Source organism: Parasteatoda tepidariorum, chromosome 4 (genome assembly GCF_043381705.1).
Source record: "Parasteatoda tepidariorum isolate YZ-2023 chromosome 4, CAS_Ptep_4.0, whole genome shotgun sequence".
Taxonomy (NCBI): domain Eukaryota; kingdom Metazoa; phylum Arthropoda; class Arachnida; order Araneae; family Theridiidae; genus Parasteatoda; species Parasteatoda tepidariorum.
The window spans coordinates 21199449-21227257 of record NC_092207.1 but is presented as its reverse complement, the minus strand read 5'-3'; the positions used below and the strand labels follow the sequence as shown (position 1 = coordinate 21227257).

The window sequence follows — 27809 nt, the reverse complement described above, 5'->3', positions numbered from 1 at the left end:
AAATTGGATAAAATTTGTTAAATTACAAAGTATGCAAAAAAAAGTGTAAATAGAGGATAGTGGGATGTATTTTATGGGGCGTTCTGACTGAAGTATGGAACCACCTGGATTGGCCCTAAACCTTTTATAATTAATAAAACCTTAGATCTTTTATAATTAATAAAAGGTCGAATTTTAATTTTTACTTTTAAATTTCAATGATTTTTTACAGAAATTATTAAAATTAATTGAAAAATTCTTTATTAAATCTTAGATTTTTAAACACGGATTTACCCGAATTGGATTCGAACATAATAAAAATATCTACTGATAACAAACATTTTCTTGTGTAAATAACTTCATAAAAAATTATAACACAATTAACTCAATGATTTTACATATAAATTAATTATGCTAGTTGGATATCCATTGATTTTTTTAAATCAAATTTCAGAAGAGTTCATTGATTTGTTTTTTGGATAAATTAACATTACTACAAATTCTTTAAATTCTATTTATTTGTTAAAAAATGGTATTTAAAATAATGTTTTTTATAAACATTGGAGTTCTATGAAGTTAATTTACTTATATTTAATTTAAAATCACTTCTCTTATTATGTAAGTCTTATTATATAAGTAATGCAGAAATTTTCTTCTTTTTCGATACTTAAACCCGAACAATTAAAATTAATATTATCGTCATGATTAATAATCAAGATTTATTCCTCGGGATAAATATTATTTAACAAAATTGTGCAATTTTGAAAATTGAAGATAATTTATTAATAAGTAAATCTGAAAACAAATTTAATATTACGAGTATAATTTTTTTCATAAAAGTGTCAAAATAAGTTAACTAGAAGTGATGAGAAATTAGATCCTTGTGCTATTCCATATATTTGAAGAAAAAAAAATTTGTTCTGTAGAAGCATATAGGTTTCGTTTTAGTTTTTTATTTTATCTTTAAGTTAAGGCGTATACGAACAAACTGAATCTTATCAATATTTTGACGACTGTAAGTTTATTTAAAACAAAGTGAACTCAAGCACAAGGCTTATTGAAGCTCCTCCTTCAAAGTTGGATTTTAAAACAGGTTTGTTCAAATCAACAAAAGGAAATTTTATACCCCTAATTTGTTTCAGGGATAAAGTGCTTTTTAATTGTTTTATTTTTATGAAATTTTTCTTACTTCAAACTCAAGATAAATTTGGAGATATAAGAAGATAAATTTTTATAAAAAAACTGAGTTTTTCGAAAATATGAAAATGTTTATTGCTTGGAAGCTGACTTTATTAAAATCGAAAAATTTAAACTATTGAAAGAGTGAGAGAAATACGAGCATTATGTATTACGAGTTAATCTTACTTCCTCCCCTCCCCCCCCACACTGCTTAAACCAGTGGTTCCTGAACTTTTCTTTCTCATAGACCCCTTGCCATGTCTTTCGGTTTCGGGTAGACCCTCTGCTTACCTGATATTGATTTTTTGTAAATTCATCAATTTCAAATGTGTTTTTGACAGCTGGTGTAGTGCTATTCACTGTGAAAGATTTTAATTTCTAACTGTAGTGAAGTGTAGTGTGAAAAACTTACAAAGAAGTGTAAAAAAACACATTACAGTAGGAAAGTACACAGAAAAAAAACAGTACACAACAGTAAACTTACAGTAGAAAAAAACACACGTTAATTTTATACTTTTATTAATTAAATGCAAACTAATTTAATCCAATTAATATTTTAATGGAATAAAATAGTGCATATAAAACCCGTACTCCGCTACTATAATAATTGTTGAAATAAGTTTGTATGAAAAACCGTAGTAGTGTATTGTCGATCTGTTTATCACGTTTTCACGTAAAAACTAAGCAACAAATCTCCATGCCCTTGTGAGCAGATGAAATTGGAGGTCTAGCTAGCTAAAGAGTTGACACAGGCTTGCCTACAATTTACCCCAGAAAAACACTTTTTTGTTACAAAATAAAATCTTACACGCAGAGAAAATAAAAATGTACGCGGTTGGAGCTGCAGACAACTGCTAGTTTATAATAATTCAGTTTTATATATCAAAAAATAATCCTAATAACTTAAAGTTTAATAGAATTTTTACTTCATAGCTACTTTTATAAATTATGTAGAATGTAGGTAGATATGTCTTTATATTGTGAGGTAGATATGTCAGTAAATAAGTACTGGAAGTGTATGCTGATTATTCCATTCATGAAATGTCGAAATTAAAAGTCACGACCTGCTTATATGAGATCCACTATGGTTGACCCCCATTTTTAATTCATGGACCCCCAATTTTTTTTCCACTTGACATGAACCCCTTGCAGGCTGTTGTCGACCCCTGCGGGTCAATATAGACCACTTTAGGAATCACTGGCTTAAACCATCTACACGATTTTCATTTTGCTCTTACATACAAACAATTCCTGAAAAAAAATCGTCTCAAATGTGTCTCAAATGTGTTTTTTTCTAACATTACTTTAGAGAAAAATAAGTTTGAGAAATATTTATATTGATACTTTTGCTTTTAAAGGGGTCTTCATTAAAGTAATTTTTGCTAAAATGATAAGTCATATTCACTGTTTTCATTAAAATTTTAACTGCATATTAGTAGGAGAGAATATTGTAAGGTACTGTTCATTTTTTAATGCAACAGTACTAATACAACAAAACTTTTTCCACGATTTGCTTTGAAACTATTAAGAGGTGATCAGTAATTCAGAGATGATTGTGCTCTGGATTTTTCGCTAACCGCGATCCGGAAATCCAAGGTTCAGAAGTTTCAAGAAATCATCGATCACATTTATGTATAAAAATTCTTGTATATTTTAATTAAAAATATTATAACTAGAATTTATACTTGGCATCTCTTTTATTTGAAAATATTTTTTCTGGTGGAATGATAAATGTGATTAGATATAAAAGTATACTTATACATAATTATTTATTTAAATTTAAATAAAATGGAAAGAAAGAAGTTTTCCCGGCATTATTTTATTACAATTCGCGAAGTCAAAAATATTACTGATACAATAATCAGACACTTTGAGACTTTAATAAAAAAATTTGTTTATTATTTTAATGAATTCTTAGATTGCGTTACATTTTCAACATTTCCCGCGACCTTGTCATCAGTATATCAAATAAAATAACATTTAAATACAGAAAAAAAGAATCGTAAAAGTTCTTAATTTAGAACTAAAGTCTATAGCATCTTAAAACGATATGAATGTGAGATTTATAAAAAAAGTACAAATGAATTGAAGTGAAATGAATAAACAAATGACAATGAGTGGAATGAATGAATCAGTATGGAGCTTCTCTGATCTCTCTTCCGTTCATAGGTTGAACAACTCTGCAATTATCTTCGACTTTTTTGAAGACTGGATATCCATCGTCGCAGATCTCTGCAGAAGACGAATTCATAAACCTCAAAATTTCAAGCTGAAATGAAAATCAATCATTGTAGCTCACATTTTGAGACCAAAAATCACGTACAGTGAAAGTCTTTTATAACGACAATTCATAATAAGAGGTGGAACTGTAGTTATAAGCAAATACATATATTTGAGCAGCGATGGCTCAAGGGATAGAGCGTTCGCCTTCCAATGAGGCGAACCAAGTTCGAATCCCAGTCGATACGAATTCCGCATCCGGCTTGTGCCGACCACAGAGTTGACGTTAAATATCCCCAAAGGTAGACGGATCATGAGTTAGAGTCCCCTTGCCATCAGGCTAACCGTGAGAGGTTCTCGTGGTCTTCCTCTCCGTGTAACGCAAATGCTGGTTAGCTCCATCAAATAGTCCTCCACGAAGGGAAATTTCCCCCAATACTCGACCCAGGAGTTCCCTTGTCTTCTGGATTGGGTTCAAAGTTACAAGGCTACGGAATTGAACATTAGTAGTTCTAAACCCATAAAATTGGGTCGGCTGTTCAACGACGGTTGTAAAATAAAATAAAATATATATATTTAATGCTATTATAGCAATTAAATGCCTAAAAAAATGCAATAGACACATCTAACTTTTTAATTCTGATCAAATATCAGATGTAGGTCACCCTAGTTTTTTCAGGGTTGATATTGGCCAAAAAACAAAAAAGCTGAATTTTCACGCGAGTAAATCTTAAGCGATTTCTAGCAAAAATATCAGTAACATATTCTTATCCAGTTTCGCTGATGTTGCAATGCCTATGTATAGCAATAATCGTCGATAAAAGAACTGCCACATTTATAGTAAATAATTTAAGAAAAAAAACTTATTTTTTACAAGAATTGCAATCTCGTGAATATAAATCACGTGAATAAAACTCTATATTGGATTTCAAAAATGTGAAAATACAAATCATGACGCGTAATTTCCAGATCTCGCAAATACGAATTACGATGCGTGATTTCTAAATGGCGTGAATACGAATCCAAAGCTTAATTTTTAAACCACGTGTAAATACGAAAATAGATGTTGGATATTACAACCGCAAAAACGAATCACGACATTGGATAAACTCGCGTGAATACGAATCGTTACATAGAATTTTAAAAACGCCTCAATACAAATCGCGATATTGGATTTTTAAATCTCGTAAATACGAATTGCAATGAACGATATTTAAATCGCATGAATAAGAATCGCGACCATTAACTTTTAAATCAGGTAAATAAGAAAATCGACGTCTGGTTTACGAAAATACGAGATATCTAGCGGACGGGTAAAAATGAGAAATATCTTATTTTCTGCTCGTAAAAGCTAATAGCTAAAATAAGTAGATATGCTGAAGGGCTGGCAGCTACGTAGTTTGAATTTTCTATATATCTTTCGATATATTATATCTACATATCAAATCGGAAGTAAATATAACTATTTTATTTCAACGGTGAAATTTTCAGAAAAAGTGGAATATTTATAAAAAAAAAACTTTTAGAGAATTGGAGTTTTTGATGAAAAGGCTGAATTTCGAGAGACAAAAGCGAAAAAGGCGGAAATCCGTTAAAAAGCGGAAAAATCTCATCCCTGTTTCTACCGATAGTAGACTAAACTACAAACCTTACAATTTTATGAAAGGCAGAAATATCTACGACAGATAAAACAGGAAACAATCCATTTTATTTATTCACAAACTTTCCAATTTTGTATAACTTATCTCTGTCTTGTAAAAGGGTCATAATATAATTTTCACATACCTTCAATCACTTTTTGAAGCTTAGAAATATTTGCGTTTTTGCAACTACATTCAAAACATTTCATTTATGTCTTGAAAATTTTCATAAACTTTTCCAGTTCCAATTGAAAAGATTTTTTTGTCATCGCAATTTTTTAAATTGTTTTTGAAGAATCACAATTTAGTCTTGTTTGAATAAATAAAATACGTCTTATAGTTAAAGGATTAAGTCTTGAAGGAGGTCAGTAACACTCCTTAACGTTTCGAACACTGGGAAAACAATTGAGTTCTTGTCCTGTAATGTAATTAAAAACATCAGTTTGCCATATTTTAAGACCCAAAAATATTCACCATCGAAGCTTCCTAAACAATTAGGAATGTGAGAAAATTATTTCTTTGTTATTCTTTTTTTTAAAAATTGCTTCTAGGCCGTGGTAGTCAAGTGGTTAGATAATTGAACTCCGGTTCGGAGGAACCGAGGTTCAATCCTCCACTCCACTAAAACCCTCCGAGAGCATGCAATATACGAACTCGTCAAATCTGTGGAATCGAAAGTTCTATGGTCGGTCGCATAGCTGTAGCAGGCGTACAGGGATAAGAAGAAAATTTCCTTCCCCTTCAGATCTGTGCCAAATTTGAGGAATTGGCCTACAGAATAAATGGTGCTGTCTTCTATCAGTGGGATTCTGAGCCAAAACGTACTTTTACCCTTGCGGTGTTCTCTAGTCAAATGAAAGGCGCACCTTCCTGCCTTAATTCAAAAGGCCGATGGCTGGGGAGTTTGGCTTTTCCAAGATTCATTAGACACAAAAACATATTTGCATTGAAGAATCACGTTCTTCGGGATTTGAAGGTAACGCTCAAAGCCAGATCATGGGTTAGAGTCCGCTTGCCCATAGGCTAAGCGTAGGAGGTTCGCGTGGTCTTCCTCTCCATGTAACGCAAATGCGGGTTAGCTCCATCAAACTAGTAGAACTAGGTCGGCTGTTCAACGACAGTTATAAACCCCAGCATAGCAACAAAACACTTTACTAATTAATTTAGTTTCCAGAATCTCTTTAATTTCTCAAAATTTCTTTAAATTAATTTAATGAACTCTTATCCCATTTTTTTTTAAATATGCCCTGTTGGTTTTAAATTCTAGAGTATTAGTTTCCTCGATGATATAAATTTGTTAAAAATGTTAGAAAACTGAAAAATTGAAAACGTTCCAAGCGAAATTTACTTGTTTCTCAGAAATCTCAATGGGTTTTTTAAAAACAATCCAAGTGACTGACTCGCTGTAAGGTGGTGTCGTCAATGATCCTTCGTAAGTCCAGTACTCTAGGTCATCTAGAAAAGAGAGAAAAAATACTCTCTTTTATTGTTTTAATTACAAATACAAATAACAACTGACAGCAAATGAAAATAAACAAGAATTAATCTTTCAGTACATTTGAAGATTTAAGGATATTTGGTATAGCTTTTATATTATCAAGCGACATTTTAAGTTTTAATTTAACATGCGTTAGTAAATTTATGTTAGACTGAAAAAAAAAATAACAGCAAAGAAGTAGTTTATTTAATGGTTATGCAATCATTGCTATGAATGATTACTGATATAGTGAATGAATATAGGAAGACAAAAATTCAATAAGGGAGAAAGCGACTCAATGAATTAGTATAACAGTCAATTATAGAGAGAAATCAAAAATTAGTCCCTTTTCCGTTTAAATTCGCTTAAATGCAATAAAAGTTTTGATTTTGTCATTGACAGCCTTTACTATGCAAGTGCAGAAATGATCAAGTGAGGAAAATTTTTTTTTCTCCACGGGCAAACAACCTAGTACAAGTGCCATTCGTGGAAACAGCAAGAAAGTAATAGAAAATTCATCAAAAAATTCAAAATTGAAATTTTTATTCATTTGGCATTTTTGTATTATAAACTACATATTGAAAATTTTTTTTTCCACATTTTTTTTATAAGTTTATTAAATTTCTTTAAGCGTTGATAGCATTAGCAATAGAAAGCAAATAGCTACCAAGCTATTTTTCTCGAATCCGATCGAGAAGCACTTATATTTTTTCATGGCAAAATTCAAAACATAACGTAAATTTCAAGAAATTTTAATTGAAATACGTTTTTTTGATGAAAATTTGATTCATTAAGAGTAAACTAAAATTACTGCAATAAACGCAATGGTTGACGAACTAATTTAGCCAATCGAAAGTTAGATAAAATATGATTTTTTTCGCGGATAAAATACGTTTTAAGAGATTATTATTATTTTTTAATAATTTAAGCGTTATGTAACTTAAATCTTGATCTGATATAAAAGACAATAAGTGAAAAATATACATACATAATTATTAAAAATAAAGTCTTAAAATATTTTTTGAATTCCTCAAATATAAGCTTAGTAAAAATAAGATTTTTTTAACCTGTTCACAAAAAGTGGTCTATATAAGAAAAATGATTGCATGATAAAAGTTGTCGCACACATTTGCTTATACAAAGCAAATATTTCTTTTTGTTAACTCATTGCCTTTAAAAACAATCACTCTTCCTTGAATTCTGATGAAAATTTTAATATTTATGTAATTAATGTATTATGATGATTAAAACTAAGTTTAAGATTCAGAAACCATGGCTTTTAAAGCTGTTTTTCAAATTGAAATAAAAAAAAAACGGTAGTTTAAGTGCCTTACAGTTTTAACAAAATTATAATTATTAACTGTAATTTAAATATTTAAGAACCTTTTAACAATAAACTTTTTAAAATTTGATTGACTAAACAAATTTTTTACTGAATTTTTCTAACTAAATGAAAATTATCAAATGCAATAAATAATATTAAATTTTTGAAAATTTTTATGAGACCAAATAAAGCGGTGTTGAAGTGAGTTTTTAAATATAAAAAAAAATTAAATCACGAACTTGTTTAATTTTTGAATAGCTGTTTTTTTTATCATTTACATTTACATATAGACACATTTTTAGAATTAACGTAGATGTCGCACTCTAAAGATAGGCTAAACTTGAAGCTTGGCGTACTAATACTAGAAATGTACAGAACGTAAAAAAGTAAACACACCACCATGAATAACTTTCGAATTAATGATTGGATCTTCACATTATAGGAATCAATCTCAATGGTTCTAGAGGGTAGCCTCAATTGTGTTAATAATTAATGCAGACGATATTTTGAGTTTACTAAATCAGACACAAAAATGTACTTTTTCTGAAGAAACATACCTTTTTTTCGACGGATTCGAACTTCCGACCCCCTATATATTTTATTTTATAACCGTCGTTGAACAGCATACCCAATTTTATTGGTTTACGACTACTAATGTTCAAATCCGTAGCCTTGTAATTTTGAACCCAATCCAGAAGACAAGGGAACTCCTGGATCGAGTATTGGAAGAAATTTGCTTTCATGGAGGACTTTTTGATGATGCTAACCCGCATTTGTGTTACTCGCAGAGGAAGACCACGAGAACCTCCCACGGTTAGCTTTACGGCAAGGGGACTCTAAACCCAGACCCCCTATATATCTAAGAAATATGGTCCGAATAGTTTGGTCACAGTGAGCAGTTTAAAGTTCGAACCCTAATTGCTAGTTTTACTTTTAAGCATGTTTCACCGTATCACGTGAACTTTTTAAGCGAATTGAAAATTTTTTCACACATATATAATATTCATTTATCCAAAAATATTTTCATGCAAAAAATAACTTTTAGTAAATATTTATTATTGTATTTAATAATAGTTGAAAAAACTGAGTTGCATTCAATTTTTTTTTACTCCATTTTAAAGTAGGTAATTTTACATCGCAGAATACAAATTTTGAGCAAAATTGGTTGAATAGTTCCTGAGAAAGGGAATTTTAAGCAAGTCGTATGCTTAAAATTCAATTTCTCATGAGTTATTCAACCGATTTTACTCAAAATTTGTACTTCATCATATAAAATTACACTTTTTAAGACGATGTAAAATATTGTATACGTTAAGAATTCAAAATTTCTTCAGCTAGTATTAAATAAAATAATAAAAATTATAAATATCTGCTAAAAGTTATTTCTTGAAATTACCTTTGAATAATTGAATTTTATAATTGTATACAAAAATTGCCCAATTCACTTGAAAAGTTCTTGAGATATAGCAAACTATGCAAAGAGAAAAATTAACATCAAGTTGCCCTAATTTTGGACCGCTCTCCTAACCAAACTATAGGGACCATGTTTCCCAGATTGCGGTTACCTTCGTTTTGGAGATCGGAAATCCGAATACGCTGAAAAAAAAAGTATGTTTTTTTCAAAGAAAGTACGTTTTTGCGTCTGATTTCGTAACTTAAAATATCGACTGAAGTAATTAATTAGCATTCTTTGAAGTCACCCATTTGAAACAATTATTAGATCGCGAAAATCCGATCATTAGATCAAAATTTATTCAGGGTGATCCGTTTATTTTTTTGCTCCCTCTGCTATCTTTGTAAGCCTAGACTTGAACTAATAATCACGAATAATTACTTCATAGAAGTTAGAAGAAAAGCAAATTATTCGCAAAAAAAGAACAAAACGGTATCTTATGTGAAAAAAAGAGGTTTCTGAAAACAATCATAATTTAAAAGTGTGAAATATTCTACCTGGGAAGAAAGAGGCAGGATTTATAGCTTCAGTTATTGGACATTCATCTCCTTTATTGCGAATCTCATGCAGAATGTCTGTTATTTTTGACAGTTCTCTATTCTTTCTGCCAACCTGCGCAAAAAATCAAAATTTCAAATTTAGTTTTATGCACGCATTCATCAATTCAAATTAGAAATATAAACTTCTAAAACCATTCCACCTTTTTTATTTTATTTTTCGTTAACACTTGTCTGTAGCATCGTTCAAGTCATTTGCAGGTGTTTTCATCGTGTTAAATTGAGCTATTGCTCCTTTTCTTTTCTAACCACATAAAAAGAACTGTTGCGAATTAATCTAATATCGTTTTATACAAGTACATCCCATTTATTTCTAATGTTCTAAAATTCTTCGCCTTGTAAAATTTTCTCGGTTTCTAGGTTCGACCTAATTTTTCATTCGCCCCTATTATTAACAGGTTCTATTATTCGTCGTCATGCTCATTTAAAATATTTCGTCATACCCAATTAACAGGTTAAGGGAAGAAAAAGTCAAAATCTAACGAATTATTAATTAGGAAAGCGAGATTAAAAACATGAAAATTTGTTTGATAGCCCGAGGAAATGGTGACAAGGTGGAAGAATTATGTTGAGATGGCAATTAGAAACATTTTCAAATTTCATGTAACAATCAAACTATTTCAATTTTTTCCTTAAAGTTGTCTATCAAAAATTGAAAACATTTCGGCTTTTTTTTTTCTTTTTAATTTTATCAACATCGGCAGGTAAAAAAAAGTGTAAGAATTGTTATAGCATTGGATATGGAAAAGTGATAGTATGATTTTAAGACTAATTTTAATTTCAATATTTTTAATGGGACTTTGACTAGACTTTACTCTCTCCTTTATCCCTTTCACGACGAGTTTTTTTTTTTACAACAGAACAATTTTGGTAGCATAAATGATAGCTATGAGTAGGGCACACTAGAATGCTAAAACTAAGATGTTATATTTTTTGGAAGATTTTAAACACTGATTTAGGACCGGGACATACATGTCCCATCAGTCCAGACAACTGGGACATGTGTCCCAGTAATCATCAATGAGTAATTTTGTAAAGAAAACCAAGGATCACATAGGACTGTTGGGATCATGTGTTCCCACTACCCAAGACGAGAGGGACACATATGTCCCGATAATGAAAACGGAAGTAAAACTTTGCCACTTATCAGTTTATTAGAGATAATCAGCTTCATGAGTAATTTCTCTGGCCTTAGATTTATCGATGAATCAAATCTTAATCGAAAATAGGCGGTATTTTCCGGAACTAAACTATTACGTCAGTACAGTATGGAATGAGCTGCTATAACACTTCAAAAACGCAGGAATTGCATTATGTACGGTAGTGCCATCTATGTTCTGTGAATGAAAATACCTTCAAAAATATTGATAGAACTGTTGGGAAAGTCTCCCATCAGAAAGAGAAGAGTTTCTGTCCCAAAAAATATTTTTGAAATTTGCTTGGGACGTATGTGTCCCGTTAATTGCGAAAGGGTTAAATAACCTATTTTATAATTTGTCATGTTTTTATCTTCAACGTTTTTCATAATGTTGAGACATTTTATTTTTGAAAAAATAATCTTGAATTTTCCGTATTTTATAATATAAAAACACTTTTTTCCTAATTGCTGTTTATTTTCTAATGCGATATTTTTTTGACTTGCAGATATGCATTTCTTGTGTAAATACTTTTAGTTTAATAAAAATTCATTCTTTCATAATACTGTGTTTTCTCAAAAATTTTTTTTTAAAATACTTTAAATGAATTTACCTCAAAGAAGACACCAATGACAGCTAAGCCTTGGGGTGAAGTGGTAGCTTCTTCAGGGCTGTTGTAGAGGTCAACATTCCAGTGGACAAGATGCAGCTATAAACAAAGCAATATGTTATAAAGAAAGAGTCTTTTTCTTTGTTGTGCAATTAATAATTAGGAGAAGTATGTATTGTATAGAGTAAACATTCTAATATTATGTTCTGTAAAGATTTTTATTTTTTGTGTTGTTTTCTGCATTAAATATAATATTATACTGTCAAATTGTCATCTAATTAATAAAAATCCCCCAATTTTTTTTTATTATGAATTATTGCTAAATACGAAAAGCGTTAATCTAACTGAATTTGATTAAATGGCTACCTATTCATCAATGTACACGTAAATAAACAAGTAACATTCAATAAAAGTGTTCAGTTATTAACACATTAAAAGTAAGTTTCAACTTCAGTAATTTCTGCTTTAATTTATCTTTATAATAAAATAATGATTCGTTATCGATATTATGTGAATAAATAACTAGGAGTAAGAGTTCTTAGCAAAATTTGTAATTTTGCTCCATCATTCTTTTTTAAAACAATTACTATTTAAAACACGAATTCTAACATTTAAAATAAGCAATCGATATTTTCTTGACTTTTGCGTGTTGATTGATTTTACGAAAATAATAATTAAAAATAGATTTAACAAAAATTTGTATCGTGATGAATATGCAATAAATAAATAAAAGTTTTGTTAATCAATACATGCTAATTAGCAGAGCTAATTAGCATGTATTGATTTGATGAAATGATTTGATGGAGGTATTGATTTGATGGAATTTGTGATCCCGACAGATCTAACTTGACCAGTCACCATTTTAAGCATGGGTATTCTTCGGCCGGCGGACTTCGAACTCACGAACACTAGCTCACTGTCCTACCAACCAGGCTATCTCTGAACCGAGCTCAATTTTTGAAGGAGCTGATACGAAGAGGGAAGACCCTAAATATGTTTTTTGTTCTCTTTATTTAATTATCACAAATAAACTGAGGACAGATACTTATTCGTTAATGCCTTGCGATGCATGTAAAATACAAGGCCGTCACTCAATCAGAATTTGAGCTATAAAGCTTGAGGTATTTTAGTTTTAGATTTATTTACTATTTATTTTTCTGTCAAAATTATATCCATATAATTGTGCAATTAGCAATTTTTGAAGGCTGGTGAAATAGTTACAGTCGTCTGTTTTTAGATTTTTGATAGATACCTTCGTTTTTGCTCAATTAACGCTTAAAGAATTAATTAGTATAATCTAAAATCAGTTTTCATTAGTTAAAACTGTAATTAAATTAAATTTTAAAACGAAACAACTGAAAACTAACAAATGTATAGTTTCAACTGATTACTGATTTAAAACCACAAATCTCCTTTTTTATTGATTTATAATTTTGAGGAACAAAAAAATCCATCAAATTTATCAAGCTTTATTTCTCCTAATCTAATTTTTTTAAATTGTAATAATAATAATAATAATCTTGGGCTATCATTGCAGGCAAAATTATCATTATCATTTGATGGCCTACTTCCAATTGCCTCAGAATATGTCTACGTAAACCTATGGAAATAATACCAGAATAAATTTGTGATATAAAACTACGCTTAAAGTTCTTGGAATAGTTTAACATTATTTGTGAAATTACTTTATATAGTGACCATTGTAATACAGTCAACCCCCGTTATAGTGAACGTTCAAGGGACCGAAATTCCGGTTCACTATAACCGGGATTTCACTATATCCGTATTGCAAACAATTTCAACTAATTTTTCCGAACTGCTCCCTTTTATTACACATTATTAAAATAAATGACCAATAAAAAGAAATACAAAAATTGATTAAATATGTAGTAACGAAAAATGTGTTAACTTTTATTTTTTATTACTCTTCGTCTTGCGTACAAAAAAAATTTAGTGGGGGCCTTTATTTAGGGATGGGAAACTGAAATAGAAAAAGGAAACTGAAATAGAACTGAATAGAATTTTGTTGAAATACAAACAAAAAAAAAATGCTTATGGCTACATTCCACTCAATGGATGGTTTTAAAAATCGGTATATGCATTTTATGTAGAAATTTCAAAATTACTAAAAAATAAAGAAAATCAGTCGAAAACAGAAAAAATTTCATAATGACCAGTTTCCTCTCTACTTTTGGTTCACTATATCCACAAAAAATAATATTATATGTGTATAGCAAGGCACGGGAGTGAGCATTTTGTTCACTATATCCGGGAGTTCACTGTAAACCATGTTCACTACAACGAGGTTTGACTGTACTACAGTTACAGTCTATTTATCACCATTTCATTTAAAATTCTATTGCTTTAAAACAATAATAATAGTAGTAATAAATAAAAAAATCTAAATTTTATTTTTATTTTCAAGAACAAAGATATTAACGCCTTAAGAATTTAAAAATTACGATTATGATATTAACGCCTTATGATATTAACGATTGACGATTATGATATTAACGCCTTAAGAATTTAAAAATTACCTCACAAGCATATGCTCTGCCGTCCACTGTGTGCTCACTACCAGAATTCGGACACCGTCCCCAATGGCTGTGGAATTGCAACAATTGATAGGAATTGGCCAATGGACCACCAGTTAAACCTTTAAGATCGTAAGGATTCAAACATATAAAAAAGGAATAATAAGCAATAAAAACATATGAGAAAGGCACAAGGTTTTATTTTTTACGGTAGGTAAAGGCATTTTACCATGAAAACAGACCTGCTTGACCAACTTCGTGATTGCGGTAGGGAAATTGTAATTGATCAAAAAAAATCATACGATTAGATCCTCAAAAAACGAAGATGGTTCAGATATCTTAAGTTGTTACTTGCGTAAAATAATAAAAGCTATTTACTAGTTAAAAATTTATTTATGCCCGCTCTAATGCATAGTTTCTTTCTTCTTTTACTTATTTTCCTTTTCTGCTTTCACATTTATGACTCTGAATAATATTCGAAATTAATTGTTTAAAGCAAAGCTTTACTTTTCATTTATGTACAAATTATTTGCGTCAGATTAATTTATAAATATCGCATGAAATTTAGTACGAAATAAAATTATGCTAAATTCAAAATAAAATAAAATTAGTCTAAAACTTAGCATAAAATATTGCGTGAAAAAGAGACATTTTATGCTTAACACTTTTAGTGTCTGCGTAAAATTATTAAAATGCCAAATAGTTGCGTAAGGAGTGCCATTACTCATTACGCAACTATATATTTGTTACGCAACTATATATTTGTTACGCAAATATATAGCTGCGCATAGCTATTATATTACGCAACTGTATATTTGTTATACTTTTTATTGCGTAAAAATGTTTCCAGTCAACTTACACAATTTCTAAAATTGCTTCAGAATAAGTACTTGAAACTAAGCAAATTTAGGGAATTTTTGTTCGCAATGTTATTTAAATAAATCTCTTTCCTGTTAAACATGACAGTAATTCTTATATAATTAGTTTATCAGACATTTCAAAATATTAAAATAAAAAGGTTTTTAAAACGAATTAATGACAAACTCAATACATTTAACGTCAAAATCGCTGATTTCCCTTGTCTTCTGGATTGGGTTGTTAAAAATTACGAAGCCACGTAGTCGAATATTGGTAGTCGTACACTCAAAATTGGTCGGCTGTTATAATATAAATTTAAAGAAATTAGAATAAAGTCTGAAAAGCAACTTTTGTGTTATGAGCCCCTAAATTCGGATGCAAAAGCCTGAGAGTTCGTTGGCTTGCAAAATTATGAATTTCAGCTTAATGGCTAGCAAATGGCTAGCAAAGCAGCAGCAGCGAAATGAAGGTGCCGTGTGTCCCTTATTTTACTGATATTTGGATAGTATTATAATTAAATCTATGCTACTATATTTTAAGAATAAATAAAAATTAATTAATAGATACAAATCTTATTCTATAGAGAATATAATTATTTTTTTTAAAATCAAATTACTCAGAAGCATAAGCCTTTTTCAACTTACATGACCCCTGACCTTCTACAGTAACTTTCCAGCCGCCTCCAGTATTCAATAAAGATTTGCAATTGTTTGGCACATAATTCCAATAAAGAGGGCGCTGCATAAGCTGTGAGTCTTGACAGACCAGAGTTGTCTTGATATCCACAGGAGATTGCATCGTTCCAGCTGCACAGGGAAAGGATTTGGTCCAACAGTTCGAGCCTAGTTCGAATTTAAAATATCCATCAAATTTTCTCATGATTAACCAAAGTTATTAAATCGGAACTCTGAAAATTTCTTCGAAAACAAACAAAAAACACAGTAAACTTTTGTTTATTTAATTGTATAGATTTTCTGTATTGTCTGAATGAATTTCAACACGTTGAATGTCATGCGGGTCACCGTTGACCGGCACCAAGTTTGTTCATGGCGCTACGGGGTCACCGGTGACCGGCGAAGCCAAGATTATTAGAAACACATATTTCGAGTAAATTTAAAATTTTTTTTAATATTACTATCGTTACTAAAATGGTTTGAAGAAATGAATGTAATATAGAACACACAAAAATGGTTGAAAGCGAAATGCTTAATTAGTGTAAACAAAGAGAGATGAATAAAACAAAATACAATAAAAGCAATCACAGGAATCCTGTTAAGCAAAGAGTGACTAATAATACACTGTTTTGCTGTATTTGAAGTGTAATTTTATTTTGCTTGAATAATTAATTTGTTAATGCAATAAGAAACAATGAAGGCATTGGTAAATCACAATTTTCTATGATTTCGTTGCCTTTTTAAAACTTGTTAAAATCTGATAAAATATAATCTATGCATGTATATTTCTCCTTTGTGGCCCCAAATTCTCTATTATATGTATATTTGTCTATTGACAATATTGCAGTAATAATTTTTTTTTACAAAAATGTCTTAAATAATAACTTAAGTAGTGTTGAATAATTAGTTACACGTTGAGCATTTAATTAGAATAATTTTGTATTTTTATAGCAATAATAATTCAGTAACGAAGTAATTATTCATGTTTAATTTTGATCCTTTTTGAAATGTCTGTAGAAATGTAAACAGTGCTGCGGTGCCGCAGACAGCCATACTAATTATTGCTAATTTTACTAGCCATACTAATTATTGCCAAATTTACTAGCCATACTAATTATTGCCAAATTTACTAGCCATACTAATGGAGCTTGCCTTTTTTTTTTAGCAATATCATAAATATATTATACGATACTCACGTTATAGATCGAGTGAGGAGGTAGTAGTACAGTGCATTTAGAAGAAATTTGGGTCCGTTAACGGATTCTTCACAAAATATCTTTTCATAAAAACGGACCCTTCACAAATTTGTTTTACACAACTGTTTCACAAATTTGTTCAAATCTTCACATTACTGTTTTGTTAATCGAATAAACCCTTTCCAGGAATAGGNGGGGGGGAGAAAGTCGGTTCAAAACGACCTAAGTTTCCCTCAGTTTAAATTCCAAATGTAGTATTCTAAGAAAATATATCCATATTAACAAACACCGTGTTGATCAATTTATATTTATTCAAAAATTAATTAATTGAATATTATGTAAATAAAAATTAATTTCCGGTAATTTTTTAAATAAAATATTATAAATTTAAGAATTGTTTAAACTTACTTAATGCGTAACACATTAAAAGTGATACATAACTAAGTTGTGTTATTTAAAATTTGTCAATTGAAATTATTAAAAATGTGATTGATTTTGTTTCCATTATTCGTCTGAAATGAATATTTTGTGTAGAGCAGTGTCGGCTAAATACCAAATATTTGTATGTTGCATCTCTAATTTAGTAGTAGCAATTGTTGAGCAGAATCATGCATCTATTTACACTTTAAAAACCTTTTGAAAAGCACTTCGGCAATTTTTGCAATAACAGGACCCTATTTGCACAAATTCACAAAAGCAGGACCCTAGTTAAAAGAATATGACCTAACGCTTATTTTACATTCACAAATTATGAGTAGTTTTTTCACAATTTTACAAAAACAGGACCTTTCACAATATGTGTGGACAGACCCCTGATTAGGATAAGTTTTCTATCTAATCTCTCACGGCAGAGATGGAAATAATTTTAATACTTCTGCTGGTCTACTATGCTGAAATATACCGAACTCATACTTACGGTAGTTCGCGCGATGTAATATGGCTGTCGGAAAGATTTTGAATTACAATAGTTAAAATTGAAATCAAAGTTCTTCCAAGCTGAAAAAGTCACGGGCAACAGCTAGACAGTGAAAAATTTGGTTAATATATTGATTAAAAATAATTAAGGTGCTAGAATAGAAGGAGGGGTTGGAGAATTAAAATACTTAAACACAGTTGGGCTACGCATTCAGCTTGGTTACTTTTAAAGTTTATAGGTCATCTAAGATAATTCTGAAAGGTGGCCAAGCTGGTCGCCAAAGGTGGTTAGTACATATTTTCAGATTTTGAGGCGGAAACGAGCTTCTAGCAGTATCAGGTGTCTGTCCAGACATTTTGTGAAAGGTCCTGTTTTTGTGAAATTGTGAAAAAATTACTCGTAATTTGCGAATATAAAATAAACGCTAAGTCACGTTCTTTCAACCAGGGTCCTTTTATGAATTTGCGCAAATAGGGTCCGGTTATTGCAAAAAACTCCTTCAAGGAGTTTTTAAATTGTAAATAGATACAAGATTATACTCAGCACTGTAAAATTATAGTAGAAAAGAATTATATTTTCAAAAATAAACAGCAATTACTGCTTCTAAATTAGAGATGCAACATACAAATATTTGGTATTCAGCCTATACGGCTATATGCAGAATATTCCTTTCGGATGAATAATGGAAGAGTCTGCCGAAGACAAAACTTAATTCGTTTACATCTTTCTTGTTTTCCTCCCTGGGAAGGGTTTATTCGATTAACAAAATAATAATGAAGATAAATAAATTTGCGAAGGGTCTGTTTTTAAGTTAAAATATTTTTCGTTTTTATGAAAAGATATTTTGTGAAGGGTCCGTTAACGGTCCCAAATTTCTTCTAAACAGAACCCTGAGTATTGAAAAAGAAAACTGGCCAAAATAGGTTGGTGGACTACTGCTTTAATTCTTTGAATAAATCTCTGCCAATTGTAACGAACTATTAATAATATATATCGAGCAATATTTAAGTTTATGTATAAAATTCACCGCCAATTTTCATCGNTTTTGTGAAAGGTCCTGTTTTTGTGAAATTGTGAAAAAATTACTCGTAATTTGCGAATATAAAATAAACGCTAAGTCACGTTCTTTCAACCAGGGTCCTTCTGTTATGAATTTGCGCAAATAGGGTCCGGTTATTGCAAAAAACTCCATCAAGGAGTTTTTAAATTGTAAATAGATACAAGATTATACTCAGCACTGTAAAATTATAGTAGAAAAGAATTATATTTCCAAAAATAAACAGAAATTACTGCTTCTAAATTAGAGATGCAACATACAAATATTTGGTATTTAGCCTATACGGCTATATGCAGAATATTCCTTTCAGACGAATAATGGAAGAGTCTGCCGAAGACAAAACTTAATTCGCTTACATCTTTCTTGTTTTCCTCCCTGGGAAGGGTTTATTCGATTAACAAAATAATAATGAAGATAAATAAATTTGCGAAGGGTCTGTTTTTAAGTTAAAATATTTTTCGTTTTTATGAAAAGATATTCTGTGAAGGGTCCGTTAACGGTCCCAAATTTTTTCTAAACAGAACCCTGAGTATTGAAAAAGAAAACTGGCCAAAATAGGTTGGTGGACTACTGCTTTAATTCTTTGAATAAATCTCTGCCAATTATAACGAACTATTAATAATATATATCGAGCAATATTTAAGTTTATGTATAAAATTCACCGCCAATTTTCATCGCAATAAAAATTTAAAAAAAAGTTCTAAGAATAGTTTTGACACAATATTCGGTACAATTTAAGTATTTTGCCAAATTCCGTCCTTGACTATCAATTGCAAATATAATTTTTATTTAAAACAATTATGATTAAGAAATTTACATTTAGTAATACGCGTAAAGAATTTACTCATTCTTTCTTCGAAGATTACAGGTAAATAAATTTCGTCAAGTACTCACCTCTCAAGTTGAATGGAAGAGAAAGACAGTTCTCTTATTTAAGGAAGTGGGTTTTATATTTTTGGATAGACTACCCGTAGGGAAGGTAGTTCTCGCAATTCTCAAACGATGACCATTATGCGGCTTTCCAACTGAGTCGATCATCAACTGTCCCCATTAAAAAAGACTACCCGAAGCTTTTGTTCCAAAGCCATTTCTCTTCCCCCCCTCACTGTTCTTAGTGTCTTATTATACCATTTTACTTCATAATTACTTTCATAAGTAACTGAATATGACATCATCAATATTATAACTGAAAAAAAATTTAATAGGAATTTATTTTCCGTGTTTGTCTTCCGATTGAGGCGATAATTTTTTAAAAAAAATAATTATTTACTATTTGGATTATTATATTTAATATGCACAAAAAACGATTTAAAATAAAATGCATAATTGTTTACGTTAATTAAGTTACTTGTATCAAAATTTAAAGGAAATCTGACGTATAATTTGCTTTGCATGGTTATTTCTTTTTTTATTAAAGTTATCTTTATTATTAAAACAAATTTTAGCTGTTTAGAACAATTCAGCCATTTTCTGATCACGTTGTAGACTTCTTTATAAAAACTTCTAAGACTAACTCGCATGCTGTAATAATAGGTGAATAAATGTAATAAAAAGAAATCTATGAAAAGGATAAAGAGCACGTATGTGTGTTCAGTCCGCAGGAAAAAAAAAATCCAAAAGTAACTTGATTTAATGATCGGATTTTCATTTACTATGATTCAATTTCAATAGTTCAAAGGCCTAACTATTAATTTTGCTAAATAATGAGTACAAATGATAGTTTAAATTACGAAAGCAGACATTAAAAACTTTCTCTGAATAAGCATACCCTATTTTTGAAGAAATTAGATTCTAGTTCTTGAATGGCACACATTATGAAAAATATAGTCCTTAGGCGGGAGAGCGATTGAAAGTTTGGATTCCTTAATGTTAATTTTACTCTTGACTTATTTCATCATCGCAAAGAAGTAATATTTTAAGTTTTTCGTTTCCTAAGAACTATTTGATAGATTTTTTTTTAAAATTAAGGATTCAATCATTAAAAATTACTTAGCATTGATGAAGAAATTAATATACCTCACAATTAAGAACTTTTTCGCTCATTTGAAAAAATGAAAAGTAATAAATAATTATGAAAAATAGCTTTTACATAGAAATCGTTGGATAAACAAATTTTATAATTATGTACAGTTTTTTTTAATTGAACATCATTAGTTGGCTAAATACGTAAGAAACAAAATTAACATTAAAGAGCAAAAACTTTTAACCAGTCTCCCGCTTAAATTATTGGGAACATATTTTTCACATTTAGTAGTTATCCTCAATATTTAAGGGGGCGAAAGTCCATATCCATCGAAAAAATGTATGTTTCTTCAGAAAAAGTACGTTTTTGTGTCCGGTTTTGTAAACTAAAAATTCTTTGCTCTTACTAATTAGCATATTTAAAGTTAGACCCGTAAAGCATTAAGATTGAGTCTTAGTAAGTGAAAATCCAATCATTTGGATCAGAAGTTATTCTGATAACGTGTCGTGTTATAATGGCGGCTAACTATTTGTTAAAACTTTTGATTGTTAACAAAAGATTATACAAAGAGTTAAGATTTGGACCAGTGTTTAAACTCAAATGTTTACGTTTTAATTTGTATCAGAATAAATTTATACATTTTTACTTTTTCAGAGTTTGTCGTTGATGCCTTAAGAAAGGTCTTATCAAATCATGGTAGATGAACTTAGGACTTTCAATTCTTTGCAATTTGACATTTGTATCCATAGCAACGGAACATTTTTTATATATCATAAATTATGCTGTTCAAACTTTTGCGCGGTACACTACTTAAGGAATAAGTGTTGTTCACCATGAAGTAAAAGCAACTAGCACCTCACCACAAATAAAAAATAAACAAAATGGAGAGTCAATATACAATTAATAAAAAAATTATAATAAATTATGTTATTTTTGTCTAAAACGAAAATGAATTAATAAAGAATTTTTTTTTTATTTGAAAGTTATTTTGTTAGAAAATTATAAAAATTATTTCTTTAAAAAAAAAATCTTGTATTGAGCATTTTATTGACAGCAATTAGAAAAAAACAATACTTTTTTAAATAAATTAAACATAAAAACATTGCTCTATTTCTGATACTTTTCATGAATACAAAAATAACTTAAAACCAACCCCATCTTATTTTAAAACTTGTTTCTTTATACGCGATAATTTTAAGGCTGGACATTGCGAAATTGCAAGGAAATGAAAAAGACCGAAACTGGAGGAAGTGCTATTTGGTGACCTTCACCTGGTAGCAGATTAGGGGGAAAACACTCCGATTAAAATAAATCTAAAATGCGTAATAATGACACAAAGTCAAAGAAGACAGGACTTAGAAATTCATTCGAAACCAAATTGAGGCGAAATATCATTTCAAAACCCTACGACTTTAATGCTTGACTTGTTTTCAAGGTAATGATGCACCAGTCATTGAAGAATGATTGCGTTGAAGATGAAACTGGTTGTATCTGTGCCTCTTGCCCTATCAAATTTTGTCATTCGCTTGGTTTGTGAAACTTATTGCTTCGGACGTGTAATTTAAAATACTCAAAATAAAACATAAACACTTTATGGATCATAAAAGTTTAAATTATAAGGGAAATAAAATAACATTTTTCCAATAGAAACTTCAGTTAGAGTCAAAAGTTGATAACATTTATTTTAAGTTAATAGTGAAAAAAAATGTAATGTTATTTTCATTTTATGGAAAGATCAAAGTGGGAAAAATTGTTTATGTCTAGGAAAGATGATTCTGCGAAAAACAAATTTCGAAGTTTGAGAATTTTCAGGAGCGAGCATTCGATTGAAATTGTAAAAATTGTATACACGAATGTAACAAGCATTTATTTAGATCCGATAAAAATTTCAAAACTAAATTTACAATTTTTGATGTTGGAAAAAAAAATAAAATTGATCAAGAACCGTTTTCCTATCAAAATCACTCCCCTATTAATACTTCATCACTAATAGTCGTCTTTTGAAGAATACTTTTATTTATTCTTCTGGTCCGCGCGAGGACAGGAACCGTTTATACCCAGTATGACCCATCTTAACTGTGTAATAACTCTCGGAGAGAAGGAGAGAGCCAATTTTCTACATTATTGAATTGATCAAAACTTAGTAATCCTCAAAATATAATAATAATCCAATAGACTTCTTTTTTTTTTACTTCTTTTTTCTGACTGTTCTCTCCTTTTGGCAGTCATATGTTTTATATTTTTTACTTTATGTGTTTATTTTTATTTAGAGAAATAAGTCTCAGGTTAACATAAAATTTTATGAGAAGAAAAATTCGCAGTAATCAAACATAGTATTAATTTTTAATTTTTGATTACATTACACAAGATTAAGATTGTTATTGGAGTCCATAGATTTGCATTGCACTATTTACCAGTTACCAATCCATTACTATGAATAAATATTATTCTGTTTTCAACAGCTAATAAAAAAATAGAATCAGTATTGAAAAAATAAAATTGTCTAAGTCTTTCATATCTATGCATCCTACTTAAGACATAAAATTCAAATTCAGGGAGTTAAATTTTTAATAAATAAATCTAGTATATCATTGTTTTAGGTAACACGTAATTTATTTCTAAAACGTACCTCAAAAATGTCTACCTCTAAATATCTAATATTAAATCTAATAAATATCTAATAAATATCTAAATATCTACCTCTAAAATGTACCTCAAAAATGAAAAAAAAATGCTTTTATATTTTAATGCTTTGAAATAAAACACTATAAATGTTTTTTTTTTTTACAGTTAATTAATTAAACTGTTTCAGGTGTAAATTAATATCGCTAAACATGTTCAAAATAAAATGTTCCTCTTTTTTTGGTAGTACAATAAAAAAATATTAACTGTAAATATTTTACTTGTGAACGCATTTTAAACAATTATATCTGTTTTGTATAACATTTATCATTCAAATATGGAAAATACAAAATTATGTATTTATATTACAGATGTGGAAAAGACAAAACTATTTATTGTTAATACCGATATGGAAAAGACAAAATTATGCATTTATGATACAGAAATGAAAAAGACAAAATTTTGTATTTATAATACACATATGGAATAAAAAAATGCAATTAAGAAGCAAGTTATATATTACTCTAATGAAAATTCATTCTCTTACTGGAGGAATAAGCTAATAAAAGACAATGCAGTAACTCAATATGAGAATATTATCAGTCAATATTCACTTTTGGACTCATTTTGGACAGTATCTTTACTTAGGCCAGGGTAGCCTGGTTGGTAGGACACTGGGCCCATGTCTAAGAGTTGGTGAGTTCGACCCTGGTTTGATCCCCGCCAGTCGAAGACTCCCCTTGTAGTAAATGGCTGATGCATGTGACTGATGCATGTTAAATCGGTCGAGTCACAAAGTCCTCCTTGTTCCCATAACAAATCGATCCCTCTGGGGGTACTGATCCAGAAGTTTCCTTGCCTTCTGGATAGGGTTCAAAATTACAAGGCTACGGAATTGAACATTAGTAGTCGTAAACCCATAAAATTGAGTCGGCTGTTCAACGACGGTTACAAAAAAAAAAATCTTTACTTTGTAATATTTATAATGCAGATAAGAAAAAAAAGTTTGAAACGAATTATGCGTTAAATACTTTCATTGAAATTCACTTGGATTATATCTTCGTATTCTCAGAATATGCCAATGAATTTTTGTCCCCTCCAATTTTAGAATATCCATTATCAATATTCAACTAGTGGATGCAATTTAAGCAAATGATAAATGAACTGAATAGCATTAATAATACAGATATGGAAAAGAAAAAAATATGCATTTATAAAACAAATAATCAGGTTCTCTTATTTAACCATGCTCTAATTTACAGAAAAAATTAATCATGGTGTAACAAAATAAAATGAAACAAGATTAAATTTCGAATTTGGCTCTAGTATTAATACATAAACGAAAATAATCTAATCTTTTTAAATTAAAAGTTTCGTACGTCAACATGAAACTTTTAGCAGACAAATTATATCGATGCAATATTTCGAAGTATTGTTAAAGTTTTGTTTCAGATATTGAGCTTTTCATAATGATTTTTTGCAAATCAATAAATTTTTATGAAAAGGAAAAACAAAAGTTATTTCCGCCATGGAAGAGTTGGCTCTGTTTTCAATGCAGTTCCTATTTATTAAGTTTTTATTCAAATGTAGAATTTGAAATTTTGTTTCTCAATTAATTATTTTTTGTTCTTTTAGTTATGAAAAAAATCAAATTATCTTACTTATTATTGTTTAATCATTCAATCAACTACTTTTCACGCCCCACGCAATTAGATAATTGTAAAATTTTTAATGGTAACTTTTTAAATTTCTTTGAAAATTAAGAATTTTGAAAATAGTAATTGATTAAATTACATTCAAATAAGTTCGGAATTTTAAATAACCTTACTGTTAAAGGTGTAATCATTGAATGTATAACAAATGCTAAATCTAATTATTCTAGAGGCTTTCAAACTTTCTGTTAATGGAAATATGATTCTGAACAACGTTTAATTTTCGTTTCAGTAAATCAAATAGCTTTGAAAAATTATGCGTACAAAACACAACAGTAATATTTAAAGGTAAATAGCTACTTTTTCGGAAACATTTTTTTTCTTGTGTGTGTGTGTAATATCAGCTTGTTTGATAGTAAAAATTCAATCTCAATGATAGATATTGTGAAAGTATAGACAAATTTGGTTTTATTCTTTAACAAAACAAAATATAATTTCATTTTGAAGTGAAACTTCTTATGAGACTTCCAACAAGGTTGCGTTAAACGTTTAACGCTACATTTTTATTGGTACGAAAATCACGTGGTAGGATCCAGTTTTCCCTCATTCATTTCCATATTGCTTTGGTTCTCAGTAGCATAAAAATTAATTAAAAGTATTGTTTTTCTATAAATATTTTTGCATCCCTAATTTAATGTTATTTTCCTGAACCGCTATTATGACGCATTTATTCAAGAGTTTAAAACTAAGATAATTGTTTTTTTATTATTATTATTGTAATGTAATTCTGCGCTATATTTTAAAATAAAGTTATGTTGTAAGCAATGTTAATAAAGTTTGTCTTAGAGAAACAATATGATTTCACTAAAAATCAATTTCTACCCCTTCCTATTTTCATTTCCACATTACGAAATTTCACTTCTTCCGCGCGGAGGGACTCCACGCACTATTTTTTAAAATATATATAAGTATAGTATTGACTGTGCAAAAAAAAAATCTAAAGAATATTAGTGGCATAAACATGTCATTGCTTCCTTAGCAATGGTGCCATCATGTCTCAGTGGTTATGGCTCTGAATTGATCCATAGTGGCTGCTTGAAGTCCATTCAGTTTCAGTCGATAGCTACCGACTTTTCAGGGAAGTAATAAGACAGTATGTGTGCAGAGCCATTGCTACAACCATGCCGTCGGTTAGGAAATTTTGGTTCATACCATGATTGTCCTGGTGCTAATTTACAATCCAGAGACGTTTAACGACTCGTTCTCTTTTTTTGTGTGGAGATTTTCTCCTTGTCTGCACTTGATCTTAATTATAATACAAGCTTATTCTTCTTAGAAAAATTGCTACATAAGCTAAAAAAAGTCAAGAATCAAAGTTATTTTTTCATTAAAAAAAGCACCAAAGAGTTGAACGAGTCGTTTAAGGCCACTGGATCGGAAAATCGCTTTCCTGGGATACAACGGTCTGTGCGGGAATGCTTTTTTTTAAATATTTATTATGGCATTAGGTAGATTCCTGCTTTTGTCGTGGTTATAACAAGAAACAAGTCAAATATAAATAGAAGCATGAAATGAATGGGAAATGCAATATTTTTGGACTTATTTTACTATTTTGAGAAAATAAACTATACAAAGGAATAAGGAGGGGAACTTGATAGAGGTAATTTGCATAATTCGAGCATATTTTTTTATTTTGTGTTAAAAATGAGAATTAAACGGGTACATTAAATTAAAAACAGACTGAAACAAAATAAATTAAGTTTAAATGTCATATTAAGACGAAACAAAGCAATTCTATCTAAGTTTGCATCATTTGAAATGACTTTTTCCTCGGTTTGATTAATCGATATATCGGAAAATAAAAAGAAAAGAAATTCGTTCTGGTCTGCAAATATGCATGTACTAAATATACTTTCATTTTGTTATCATCAAAAGGAAATTTTACGTATTCATTTTTAAAAAGACTATGGCGATAAAGTTAACCAGGATAATTTTTTTTAACATAAACATGCATTGACAAACATTGTGCAGTATTTAATGCACTTTGCATAGTTTTTTTTAAAAAAGAAAATAGTGCAGTAAAAACTATTAAATAAATTTTGAACAATACGTCTTTTGTAAAATGAAATATTTTATGCAAGGAAATTATACGAATCGTTAAATCATATTGATATATAGAGTACATATAAGATTATAAAACCATCCTTAGTAAATATGTTTAGTTTTTTTTTTAATTTATGTTTTTTAGAGAACACGAATTAATGTTTAAGTAAGATAAATGAGAAAATGTTTCTAAATGCAGTATTTATCCTTTTTGTCGAGCGGAGTTATATAAAGCTGCTAATCTATATCTCTCAACGTTAAAAAAAAATTAAATAAAAAACTACTGTTGTTTTAAAATTTCACCTTTACATTTTGTTTCGCTGCCCAAAACTTATAAAAACTTGAAAACTCAAAATTATAAAGAAAAGTGAAATGTACAGGAGTTACAATAAAATAATAACATTCAATAATTACTTCGATAATTCGTAAATGTTAAACTTGTATAAAATTCTATGCCGGCCGCTCTGAAGCCCATGGAAATGTAACTACACAATTTAAATTTTACGCGATGAAAGGGTCTTTTTTATTTATGAACCTAAGCAGTTTTTTTTTCTTAAAAAATTCTAGTTCGTTCGCAAATTATTGCAATTTTAAGTGCTTCTTACGATTTTTTTCACTTTCTTTCCTTAACTAAAGACAATTTATCCATTGTTGTAGAA

The 27809-nt window shown here is 29.5% G+C and overlaps 1 protein-coding gene across 2 annotated transcripts in view; it reads right to left on the bottom strand.

Moving 5' to 3' along the window:
* Positions 1 to 3027: 3027 nt before the first annotated feature.
* Positions 3028 to 27809, bottom strand: part of LOC107452229 (carbonic anhydrase 1) — a 45884-nt gene continuing 21102 nt past the window's right edge. For both annotated transcript variants that reach the window (XM_043054477.2, XM_043054476.2), the window contains exons 2-7: positions 15612 to 15809; positions 14113 to 14231; positions 11579 to 11674; positions 9770 to 9884; positions 6367 to 6473; positions 3028 to 3427 (exon numbers count right to left, since the gene is read on the bottom strand). In XM_043054477.2, the coding sequence (XP_042910411.1) occupies positions 3290 to 3427; positions 6367 to 6473; positions 9770 to 9884; positions 11579 to 11674; positions 14113 to 14231; positions 15612 to 15765 (729 nt within the window). In that variant the 5' untranslated portion in view covers positions 15766 to 15809 and the 3' untranslated portion in view covers positions 3028 to 3289. The remainder of the gene's footprint in view (positions 3428 to 6366; positions 6474 to 9769; positions 9885 to 11578; positions 11675 to 14112; positions 14232 to 15611; positions 15810 to 27809) is intronic.